At 44.5% G+C, this 12,820-nt stretch overlaps 1 protein-coding gene across 5 annotated transcripts in view; it reads right to left on the bottom strand.

Moving 5' to 3' along the window:
- The window catches only part of LOC138745797 (contactin-1-like), a 314,963-nt gene that overhangs the window by 253,581 nt on the left and 48,562 nt on the right, over positions 1–12,820 (bottom strand). For all 5 annotated transcript variants that reach the window (XR_011346518.1, XR_011346517.1, XM_069903109.1 and 2 more), the window contains exon 13: positions 12,536–12,656. Coding sequence is in view for 3 of the 5 variants with exons in the window: in XM_069903109.1 (XP_069759210.1) it covers positions 12,536–12,656 (121 nt within the window). In the remaining 2 variants the exon portion in view is untranslated. The remainder of the gene's footprint in view (positions 1–12,535; positions 12,657–12,820) is intronic.

The following is a 12,820-nucleotide window of genomic DNA, read 5'->3' on the forward strand; positions in this document are numbered from 1 at the left end:
CGCAGGCCAGGCCCTCTTCGCTCTGCTACCATCAGGGAAAAGGTACAGGAGTCTAAAGACGAGCACTCAGCGGCACAAGGACAGCTTCTTCCCCTCTGTCATCAGATTCCTGAATAATCAATGAACCACAGACACTGCCTCACTTTTCATGAACTATCATTTTAATTTTTTTTATAGTAATGTTGTAAGATGAATGTTTGCTGTATGACGCTGCTGTAAAAACACAGAATTTTATGACTTGTTCTTGACAATAAATCCTGATTCTGTTAAAAGCCTGTGAAAAATGTAATGAGCTGTATGTTAGTTTGCATTACCATACCTTTCTCCACCTCACTGACAAAAGGCAAAGGAGGAAAAACCCAACACCCAACCCCAACCAACCAATTTTCCCCTGCAACCGCTGCAATCGTGTCTGCCTGTCCCGCATCGGACTTGTCAGCCACAAACGAGCCTGCAGCTGACGTGGACTTTTTACCCCTTCCATAAATCTTCGTCCGCGAAGCCAAGCCAAAGAAGACCTTTCTCCCAGAGTTTTTTGGTCAGAGACAGTCAAGTATATTGAAATAAGGCTTTGCCGGTCCTTGAAAAGACTGTGGATCGTGGTCTAATGCCACCTAAACTTTGGGGATGGGAATATTTGGGCCTCTGATAGTTGGGTATGAACCAGTGGTTTCAAATAAATACACCCAGCATTAGTGCATAGTCTGGAGGATAGTGTGGAGTCGGCCTCTGAATGTATCACAACCCATCTCCGTGGATTGCTTAAATGTCCAAAAATGGCCAGGTTTCAGTAGTGAAGAACTGTCAGATCTTGCATGACAGAAATGGTTTTCTTGCCTTCCTGGTTTTCAACTGTGATGCTCTCTTCACAGATACTTCCTGACCAGCCAAGTGATTCCTACTTGTGTTCCAGTTTCTTTTCCTCTTTACCTTAGTAAATCAATGACATTCAACGTCCACAGTTACAGGCTCTTCTCCATTCCATCTTGCTGGAATGCTCCACACTTGCACTGCCTGAAATGAATCCCATTCACATCAGGCACCGCACCCCCCCCCCCCCCCGATGCTGGAATATCATGAAGGAGACTCCACATGCACCAAAACAAGAATGACAACGGAGGCCTCAAATCCAGCAGGCAAATTACATGGGGAAGATTCAAAATTTCTTACTTTCAGAAGAAACTTCTATTAAGTGGTTCAGCATATAAACAGGATATAATTTGACCAAAGAATGAACTTTCTGAAGAGACTTCAAAACACTCTGAAAGATCCTGACTTACTTCAGATCAACTCAATCCTGGAATAAAGACCTTCAGTGCTGGGAATATAGAGTTATCATTTCAGATTCCCAGTAGCTGCAAATTTTTGTTTGTCTCTACTGTCCAGAATGATATCAATTTTTAAATTATGGCTTACACCAAGACTGGCACAAAATATTTTATATCTAGTTTGATAGCGAAAACAATCATTCAAAAGTTAAGCAACAACACAAAAGAATGGATAAAGAAATTGTAATTTCGGCCCACTCACATCGTTGCAATGGCCAAGGAAGCTCACAGGTGTGTCCAATTCGTCAGGGGCTGGATGAAATTTAGCAAGTCACTTGCAACAACTTCACTAGGAGCACCACTGAAAGCATCGTATCAGGGTGCATCACCATGTGGTACGGGAACTGCTCTGCCCAAGATGATAAGAAAAGGCAGAGGTTTTGTGAACCTGGCTGGCAGCATCATACACCCCCGCCCCCCCCCCCACCCACTTGATCAACTCCATTTAAAAATTCCCGCTGCTTTGAAAAAGCACCCAACGCTTTTGAAGACTCATCCCACCCTGGCCATACTCTCTCCACCCTCCCTCTCGTGAAGTGGATGATCCAGAAGGATGGCATCACGCACTACCACAGTCAAGGACAATTTCTTCCCCGCCATTATCAAACTCCTGGATGAAACTCAAAACAGTGAAATTATGTTGCGTTTAATCCACACCTACTGATCTCTTGCACAACCGTGCCTTACTTGTTTTACTATGCGTGGGATGTCAACTGGACTGCTCACAAAACAACTTTTAACACTGCATTTTTGATACATGCCACACCAAACTTGAAATGGTTCTGTGATATTCCGACAGCCTTGGCCTCAACGATAGACACCACATGAAGGAATGTGAATCAAACAACACTGTTGACTCAAGTAACTTCTTCCAAAACATTTCATGAAGTGACCTCCTGAAACAAATAAACCTGAATTAAATGATAACAATTGACAACCTCTCCGAAGCCCCTCATCACCAAAGCTGTGATGCTTTAAAACAGAATTTTAAAAATCCAAACTTCGGCCCAACATTCCGGATTTTGCTGGCTTTCTCTGGGAGCCTGTGCTTTCTAGATTCCCATGGACATGCCAAGCATGTCATTCAGGATTTTAACTCATCTGTTTTGATGCTAGCTAGGCCTCCATGGTGATATCAACCTTACCTCTGAGGCAGGAGGTCACGGATTTGAATCCCAAATGAAAACCTCGAGGACGAAATCTCAGCTGCACAGGAAACATGCAGCAAGGTTAGATGAGGTGGCTTTTTGATAAGACATTAAAACATCCCATGCCTTACACACACATAATAGATTCCATTGCACTCACTCATGGAAGGGCTGGTGTGTTATCCTGTTCCCGTGCCATTATTTAAGCCTCAAATTGATGAGAACCAACAGGGTGATCCTGAAAATGGCAGGCCAAGTGGATAGGGTGGTAAAGTGGGAGAGATTACCTTCACCGGTCAGCAATGAATGTAAAAATCAGGAAGACAAATGTGTAAAATTTAGGTTTGGCAAAATTTTGAGTATTATAGGACAGATATCAATAAGGTAGAGATGGTGCAGAGAAGATTTACTAAAATATTGCCTGGATTGCAGCATCTAGAATACGGAGAAAGTCTAAGTAGACTGGATCTTTATTCATTGGAGCATAGAAGGTTGAGGGGGGGGATTTAATAAAATTATGAAGGGGACAGATAGAGTAGATGTGAATAGGCTCTTCCCCTTGACGGTAGGAGAGATTAGAATGAGGGGTCATGTTAAGGGTTGGTGGCAAAACTTTAGAAGTAACATGAGGAAGCTTCTTCACTCAGAGAGTGGTGGCTGAGTGGAACGACCTTCCGGAAGTGGTGGTTGCAGCAGGGTCAATTTTGTCATTTAAGAGGTTGGATGAGTGCATGGATGTGAGGGGGTTGGAGGGTTATGGGCAGGGAGCAGATAGGTGGTACTAGTGGAGTTCACTTAAATTGGTGCAGACTAGAAGGGCCGATATGGCTGTCTCCGTACTGTAATTGTTATATGTTATATGTGTGCTGTTCTGGTCACTGCATTAAAGGAAAGATGTGGAGGCTTTGAGAGGGTGCATAAGAGGTTCACCAGGATGCTGCCTGGATTGGAGGGTATGGGCTTCAAGGAGCGGTTGAATAGTTTCCTCTGGAGGGTTGGAGGCTGGTGGGGGGGGGGGGGGTGGTGGAATGTGATGAAGAGAGGCATAGACAGGTTAAATCAGAGGAAGGAAAGTGCCTGGAAGCATTGAAAGGAGACGTCGTCACAGCAGACACATTGAAGAGGCAGGGAAGTGAAGGAGACGGGTTGACTTGAGATTGGCAGAGTCATGTTAGGCCAAAGTTACAATGATGTTCCATCATCATATAAACTTTTGTGAAATGCCCACATGTGAGCGGGCTGCCTGCCATGCCCATGGTATCCCAACTGTGGTTGCGAGATTTTGCCATGTAATTGCAGTGAAATATGTTTACTCTTCCACTCAAATCCTCATTAATCTGGTATCGACACATTTTTGTTGCTGCAATCAATTAAAAACCAGAAGACTTTGGCGGTAGTATCGTAATGCGTGAGTGCCAACCATTAATCAGACCCTTCTTTTATTCCCCTACCTACCCCCCCCCCCCCCCCACATTGGCTGTGGATAACTGACATCTCTGAGCACCATATATTGTTCCGTTTTAAATATTTCAAATCATCTGCATGACGAAGAGAGGCAATCCAATCCCACAACTGGGCAGCACGGTTGGTGTGTTGGCTAGCTTTTACAGCGCCAGTGGTCATGACTGGGATACGAATCCTGCACTGCCTGTAGGGATTTTGTACGTTCTCACCGTGTCTGCATGGGGGCTTCGGTTTCCTTCCACCATTCAAAAATGTACTGGGAGTTGTAGGTTAATGGGGTGTAATTGGGCGGCATGGGCTCGTGGGCCGAAATGGCCTGTACGTCCAAATTTAAATATTGCAATGAACAAATCCATAGTCTCAGAAGTAAATGAGCAAACATGCATATTTAACCCAAACTAGTATGAAGCAGTGACCCATGTCGAGCTGAAATTTGACACTGTCAGCCATACCTCAGCTAGATAATTGAAACAGGGTTTCACTGGTCCCTCAAGATTAGTGCAAACATAGGAACCTATTCGGAACAAAGGCCATGTCCTTTTCCAGTAGATCAATACACAAGAGTGCTAGAAAAACTTAGCAGGTCGTGCATCGTCTATACAAAGTAAAGAGTAACAGGGGCTCTTTGTGAATGTACGAGCAAAAAGCAAGCACGTGCCTGAATTTTAAAAATGTGGAGGGAGAAGAGGAGAGGAGGGAGGGAGGGAGGTGATGGGAGAGGAGAACAGATTAACAGGTAAGAGGGCATAGGTGGGAAATCAGAAGAGGGGAAAATTGAGAAGTGGGAGGGGGTTGCTCTCTGAATGGAGAGGGAAGGGAAGGGGAGCTACAGCCTATGTCACACTGGCTCTGCTCCAAGTTTGTGGGCCCCCTTCCCTGTGAAACAGTCAAGTTTAGTTGTACATCTCTTCTACTGACTACCTGAAAAGCATAACAAACATTTTATGATTTCAGTCCATAGCTGCCCTTAAATGCGTAGAGGCCCAAGGGGTGACAGGCATACAGCCGCTGTTGAGAATCGCTGATCAATGCATCAAGTGCCCACCCCCCCCCAATATTGTCCTCCTCTACATCGGAGATTCTGGGAGATTGTTTCGTTGAGTACCTTCTCTCTGCTGCTCCCAGTGGCCAACCATTTTAGTTCCATACACCATTGTCACGTCAACATTTCACTGTGTGGTTTCAGGCACTGTCAAACCGAGGCTACCCGCAAATTGGAGGAACAGCACTTAATATTCCATCTGTGCACTCTCCAACCAGACGGCATTAACATCTTCCCCAGCTTGCATTAAATGCCTCCCCAGAGTTTTCTTCCCCCCCCACCCATATTTGTCTCCTTTCCTCCAGTTCTCCCCTGCTCCTTTCTCTCTTCCTCCATCAACTTTCAGATTTTTTCTCTTCCACCTTCCAATACCTACCTCTGACCTGTTAGCCTGTGCTCCTCCCCATGTCCCTTCCTCTCCCATCTTTCTCCTCCCCCACTTTTGATCTAGGCACCTGCCTGTTTTTTAAATTTTTTGCTCATGCCTCGTCAAAGGGCTCAGTCCCGAAACGCTGTGTAACCTGCTGAGTTGTCTCCAGCCCAACATTTACAGCGCCTGCAGTCTTTCCGGTAGAACTTCTCCAGGAGTAGTGTGCACCCTGCTGGACCAACCAATGAAACACACAAGGCACACAGGCTCGTAAACAGTACAGAGCTCTGGCGAGCTCACCACGACCTCCCATCCCAATGAGGTGCTGAGATTCCTCACTGTCAACGAGTGCAATCACCTCTTCTTCCAATTTGCCACGATCATCTTCAGATGAACGATTGGCGACAACTCTACATCTGCATTCTCAGCCCTCAACCCGCCCACCCCCCACCCACCCTCTTCCCAATCTTCATTGCCAATCAAAGCCGCGGCTGCTAAGATTGCATTTCTTCCCTCACCCTCTTTCTCTGCCTCCTTGAGAACACTTCTTTGTAACGACCTGTCGGATCATGCTTTTGGCTACCTGCTTCGTTTACACTTTATGGGCCCCCTTGTGGGATGTTTCTCCCAATTATGAGCTCAATTATAATCTGTATCAAGTATCTGGTTGGGCAACGCAATACTTTGCCAAACTAAATACTTGAACTCTTGCATCTTCTTGGTTTCATGATTGAGTGGCAGGGCAGAATCGATGAGCTGAATGGCCTTTTTCTGCTTATGTCTCATAGTCTTATTGTAATTACACATGAAGAAATGGATACGTTTTGGAAGCATAACTCCAATTATCATCAGATTTATTGTCAGAGTACATACAGAACTTTTTATACAAGGCTGAAATTCCTTTATCTGTGGGTGAGGCAGAATTATCACTTACTGACTTACTGGTAGAGCAAAACAAAAACTGTATACAGTGAATAAATGTAAAAAAAAAGAACCATGAACAGATAATGAATGTAAACAAACTGACTGTGCGATACAGAGAGAATTTAAAAAATCTATAAAGTGTGTAAATGATCCCCTGATTGAGTTTGTCATTGAGGAGTCTGATGGTGCAGGGTTAACAGCTGTTCCTGAACCTGGTGGTGCGAGTCTTGCGCACCTGTACCTCTTTCCTGATGGCAAGAGCGAGAACAGAGTGTGTGCTGGGTGGTGTGGATCCTTGATGATTGCTGCTGCCCTCCGAAAGCAGTTCCTTGTAGATTTACTCAGTAGTGGGGAGGGTTTTGTCTGTGATGTCTTGGGCTGTGTCCACTACCTTTTGCAGGGCTTTATGCTCAGGGGTATTGGTGTTCCCATACAAGACCATGATGTAGCCGGTCAGTTCACTTTCCACCACACCTCTGTAGAAATTTGCCAGGATTTCTGGTGTAATACCAAACCTCCACAAACTCCTGATGTGCTTTCTTCACTATGCCATTAGTGTGTTGGGTCCAGGAAAGATCCCCTGAGTTATGACTCCAAAGATCTTAAATTTGTTGACCTTCTCCCCTTCTGATTCCCCCAATAATCACTGGATTGTAAAACTCTGCTCCTTAGTTTTGGTGTTATTGAGTGCAATGTTGTTGTTGGTGCACCGTTCAGTCAAGTTTTCAACCTCCATCCTGTAAGCTGTCTCCTCCCCTTCCTTTATACAACCCACTACCATGGTATCGTCGGCAAATTTGTCGATGGTGTTATTGTTGTACCGGTCCGCAAGGTCATAAGTGTAAAGTGAGTAGAGCAGGAGGCTAAGAAGGCAGCCCTGTGGTGCTCAGGTACTGATGGAGATTGTGGAGGGGAAGTTGTTACCGATCCTCACTGATGGTGATTGTTTCAATACCCAAACTTCTGGTCTTATCGGCTGTTTACCAGGACTGGCATGTGGTGGATCTTCTCACCTTTCCATCTTCCCCTTTTTCCCAGTGCCTGCAAAGTCCAAACCACATGTCACCTGATCACACTCATCTACCTTGTCTTTTCAGGGGTGCAGATTTAGGGTGGAGATGAAGAGGGACTGTTTCTCTTAGAAAGTAGTCAATCTGTGAAATTATCTACCCAAGGAAGCAGTGCAGTCTGCCTCATTAAATATACTGAAGACAAACTGAGATAGATCTCTGCAGAGCAGAGATGACTGGGATGAGAGCAAAGGTGACTGGGAAAAGGCAGAGTTGAGTGCACGGCCAGATCAGCCATAATCTTATGAATGGCTGAGCAGGCTTGACATCCTTTTCTCCCATTGCATAGTCGTTGGGCACTCTGAACTGCTTTGAAAGGGTTAAATTTACTTCCTGTCCTTCCAGTTGTTTTTTTCGAGATTGTGGTCATGTGCATAACTGCATTCATTTATCTCCTTATTTCAGAGATGACAAGACAGATAGGTTTGCTTTCTTGACATTGCAAAATGAAGGATTTTACAGCTCCAAATTTGAATGAGAGTTAATGAGCACCAAAATCCCTCCTGTCCACATCCAAATGACAAACTACTCAATGCATGATGAATATTGCCAGCTTTCAACAGAGGGAGAAAAGCAAATCAATGTGATATTTTAGAGGGAAGGTGCAGAGGCGATTTACCAAGATGTTGCCTGGATTGGAGACCGTGCCATATGAAACAAGGTTGACAGAGCTGAGGCTATACTCTACTGAGTGACGAAGGATGAGCGGTGTGGTAGATGATGAGGGGAATTAGATAGGGCAGACAGCCAGCACCCTTTTCCTGGAACCACAATAGCAAGTTTAAGGTGAGTGGAGGGAAGTTAAGGTTAGACATCAGAGGTAAGTGTTGACTCGGAGAGTGGTGGGTGCCTGGAATTCTTCGCCATGATTGGAGGGGAAGGCTGGTGTATGGGTGTTAGGCTGTGAGGTGGGGAAAAATTAGATTGTTGCAGAGAAGGTTTATATCCTAAGCTGAAAGGTCTGTGTTGTGTTCTAATGTTCTCTGTTCTTTCCAATGTGTTTAGAAACATTTATGTCTTTGCAGCACATCACCCTTCACTAGAAAGTTGCTGAATGTTCAATTCTGGCTGCAATATGCTTTCTACTCTGCAATTATTTGATTGCGCAGAAGCCCATTTTATTTTCAGGTGAGAACTCCTGTTGCTCGTGGTAGATGGTAAACACAGGAGCAGGGAAACTGAGCTTTCCACTCTGCCAGACCAGAGTTTACAGAAGGAATCAATCGCGTGTTTTGTGACTGCAACTTGCTCTCTCCAAGTGGTTACTTGGATGTGGCAAACTTGGAACAAAAACAGTCCACGTCAGGGGGCCTGCAGGAATCTCTGGCTTCTTGGCCTTGCAATGGGAACGATTTTAGCCCACACTCTGTCTCAAGACTGATGCTTAAAAGAGGCAGGCAAAAACATGTCTGGGGGATATCAACTCTGTGAAGGATTTTATTTTAACTTCTTGAAATCTTATAGCCAGTCCCAATTAATCTGAACACATGCAACTGGTTTGCCCAAGTGGGCTCAGAGTAGACGCAGATTGGTGGGTGAATCAGCTCTCTAGCAGTGATTCCAAAGTTCAAATTTATTGTGCGAGTACATACATGACATCATATACAACCCTGAAATTCTTTTTCCTGAAGGCCAGGCATAATTGCTTCCTATCTGTGAACTGTACTCGAGTAGAAATATGTATGCAAAGAGATGTACACATAGGCCTGCCATGAATCCTGGGAACAAAGACCCCTTGTGAATCAAGTATTCTGAGGAGCAGGTTGGACCATTTGATCATGTATGTTTAGATTTTCCCCACACAATGGGCTGACAGCGAGCTCTATTATTGGACAACAAGTGGACTCTCCAAATAAAACTCCAACTGGGTATTCAGAAACGTCCTCTTTTCCAAGGACGAAAGAACCCATCAGTCCTTCACTTTCACATACAGGAACGAGACTCAGATGATGCTGTAAGTTACAAGAGAGGTCATGTGCTCACTGGTACTTCTTGGACAATAGATTTTGAAAGCCAGCGTTCCTTTGTCACTTGCAGTTGTCCACAAGATGCTCGTAATCTCAATATACAAAACACAGGGTCTAAAATCAAATCAAATACATTTCTATTGTTTATTCAGCAAATAAGCAAACTGGCCTTTACCTTTTAGAAACATAGAAAACCTACAGCACAATACAGGCCCTTCAGCCCACAAAGTTGTGCCTACATGTTCCTACCTTAGAAATGACTAGGCTTACCCAGAGCTCTTTTTCTAAGCTCCATGTACCTATCCATAAGTCTCTTAAAAGACCCTATCATATCCACCTCCACCACTATTACCAGCAGCCCATTCCACATTCCACTGCGTAAGAAAACTTACCCCTGACAAGGTCCCATATGGGAGGTTAGTTCAGAAGATTCAGAGACTAGGTATCCATGGATAGATTGTAAACTGGATTCAAAATTGGCTGAATGGGAGAAGACAGAGTGGTAGTGGATGGTTGCTTCTCAGACTGGAGGCCTGTGACTAGTGGTGTGCCTCGGGGATGTGTGCTGGGACCATTGATGTTTGTTGTCTGTATCAATGATCTGGATGATAATGTGGTAAATTGGATCAGCAAGGTAGGAGGTGTTGTGGGCAGAGAGGAAGATATTCAAAGTTTCCAGAGGGATCTGGCCCAAATGGGAGAATGGGCCAGAAAATGGCAGATGGTGTTTAATGAAGACAGGTGTGAGGTGTTGCATTTTGGAAGGGCAAACCAAGGTGAGAGACACATGGTAAATGGTGGGGCACTGAAGAGTGTGGAGGAGCAGAGAGATCTAGGGACACAGATACATTGTTCCCTGAAGGTGGAGTCACAGATGGACAGAAAGGTTTTGGTATCTGAGCTTTTATAAATCAAAGTATTAAGTATAGGAGTTGGGATGTTTTGTTGAAGTTGTTTAAGACATTGGTGAGGCTAAATTTGGAATATTATATGCAGTTCTAATTGCCTAACTATAGGAAGGACATTAGTAAGATGATATTGCTGGGTCTTCAGGAGTTGAGTTGCAGGGAAAGATTAAGCAAGTTAGGACTTTATTCCTTGGAGTGAAGAAGAATGAGGGGAGATTTGATAGAAGTTTACAGGATTATGAGAGGTATGGAGGCGAGCAGGCTTTTTCGACAGATTGGGGGAGATAAATACGAGATCATAGTTTTAACATGAAGGGGTAAAAGTTTAGGGGGAATATTAGGGGAATGTTCTTCACTCAGAGAGTGGTGGGAGTGTGGAACGAGCTGCCATCTGACATGGTGAATGCAGGTGGGATCTTAAGTTTTAAGAATAAATTGGGTAAGTACATGGATGGGAGAGGTCTGGAGGATTATGGAATGGGAGCAGGTCAATGGGATTAGTGGAATAATGGTCAGCACAGACTAGAGAGGCTGAATGGCCTGTTTGCTGTGCTGTAGCATTCTATGTTTTTATCTTCTCTGTACCTACTCCCCAGCACCTTAAACCAGTGAGCTCTTGGGGCAACCATTTCAGCCCTGGGAAAAAACCTCTGACTATCCACACAAACAAGGACTCTCATCATTTTATACACCTCTATCTGGTCACCTTTTGTGTAATAATATGCATGAAATATTTGTGACACTATCTTTACTTCCTGTTTGTCCAATGATTTTTGTTTTGAATATTTTATTTGTAGTTTTAAAAATTGACAATTTACCCACACGTCATCAACAGTTTTTTACAAATCTGTATCAATTACAACTTATCCGAATCCAATCTGTGTCAATTCTCTGTCGAGTTCAAACCTAACACTCCTTCCCCTTCCTCCCTCCCCCTTCCCCATTCCCTTGACCTCAAACACTTAAAACTTAGACAACCAAAGAGGAAAAAAAACATTTAAGACATTAAAATGTTCAAAAGACGGGAATAAATTATATTGAGGAGTTATGGATCTGGCCTGGTCCAGCAGCCAAAGATTGGGCCAATTTTCCTTTATTTTCCTGGCTGGACTGAGGCAAACCGACCCCCCCCCCCCCCCCCACCCCCTACCGAGATTAGGGAGGAATCAGGATGAGCCAGGCCCCGAAGCAAAGTTGTCTTTTTCACAGCCATGATACAGCTGCCAAATTTTTTGGAAGGTGTCGTACTCTCCCCTTAAGTTGTCCAAAGATTTCTCACAGGATTACCCAGCTAAGCTACTCCCAAGGCCTCATCAACAATCATTTGGCTTTAAAAAAAATCACCTTTTTCATTAAAACTCAGACTGGGAAAGTCAGGCTTGGCTGTGCCAGCTGACAAGGTTTTGCAGTGCTTAGCCATTTTGAAGACTACTGGGGTGGTGCTGCAACGAGATGGATCGTCATTTCAGTCAAGGGTTGAGCCCTTCAAAATGGCCCCAAAGTGGCTTGGTGCAAAACAGTGTCCCTCGTTACAGATGAGCAAAGGAACAAGCCTTCAACTCTTAAAAAGTCTGAAAAGTGGTTAAAAAATAGTGGAACAACCACTTGCAGGTTGGATCATCAGTTACAACAAAGAAAAACACAGGGGCACTGATGAACACCTGAAAGATAATTGCTCACTGGGAATTAAGTTGGGAACAGAACAAACAGGAGAGAGTGAGTTGAGATCCCACGGCTCCTCTATTCCCCCACCACCACGACTCCACGTGGTCTGTGCTGAGCAGAAGGGCAGCTTGTATGCTGTACCACTGCCCTGAGATAAATCCACTCAAAATGAAATCCGTACAAATTCCAGGGCTGCAATCAAGCAAAATCACGGTAACAAATAATACTAAAGTGGCAACAGCTTCAAAAGCAAACCACAAGCCATACCTGTAAATACATTGCCATGACCAGTATACAGAATCGACAGCTTGTGCTGAAAAGCAGATCTTCAATCAATTCAGATCTTACTAAAGAGTAACCATATTGAGTGCCTGCTGCAGTGCAGGGATGGTGGAACAATAGCATAGGATAATGGGACGTATGGACACTGTCCTAACTCCCAATATTTTCCCCAATCAATATGAAGATTAACCCGATAGAAGCAATCTCAGCAACAAACATTTCACGGCATGAACCTATTCTCTTTTTTCATAACCGAGCAGTTTTGACTTCAGAAACATTGACCGCGACATAAGACCACACAATGACGATGCTCTTCCCTCGTTAATCTTTCAGCACCCACTCAGGGAAGCTGTGAACGTGCCCCTACCTCTGACGATCAGGTCTGCCGAGGCCGAGGTGCTGTCGACGATGGTCTGTGCAGTGCAGGTGTACCTTCCGGTGTGCCTCAACTGTACGTTTTGGAAGAACAGCTCCCCACCGCCTCCTTCCTGTGGGTTAAACGTGAAAACAGGACGGTTTAACACCCCTGAGTTTTTAGCCTCTCGTGGAATTAATCAGACTTCGTCTCCTACACATCATCGTGCATGACAGATGAAGCTGGCATTTCAGCGACAAACCTCGTCACCCATTTGAAAGGCACTCAAATCAGAAT

Source organism: Narcine bancroftii, chromosome 11 (assembly GCF_036971445.1).
Source record: "Narcine bancroftii isolate sNarBan1 chromosome 11, sNarBan1.hap1, whole genome shotgun sequence".
Classification (NCBI taxonomy): domain Eukaryota; kingdom Metazoa; phylum Chordata; class Chondrichthyes; order Torpediniformes; family Narcinidae; genus Narcine; species Narcine bancroftii.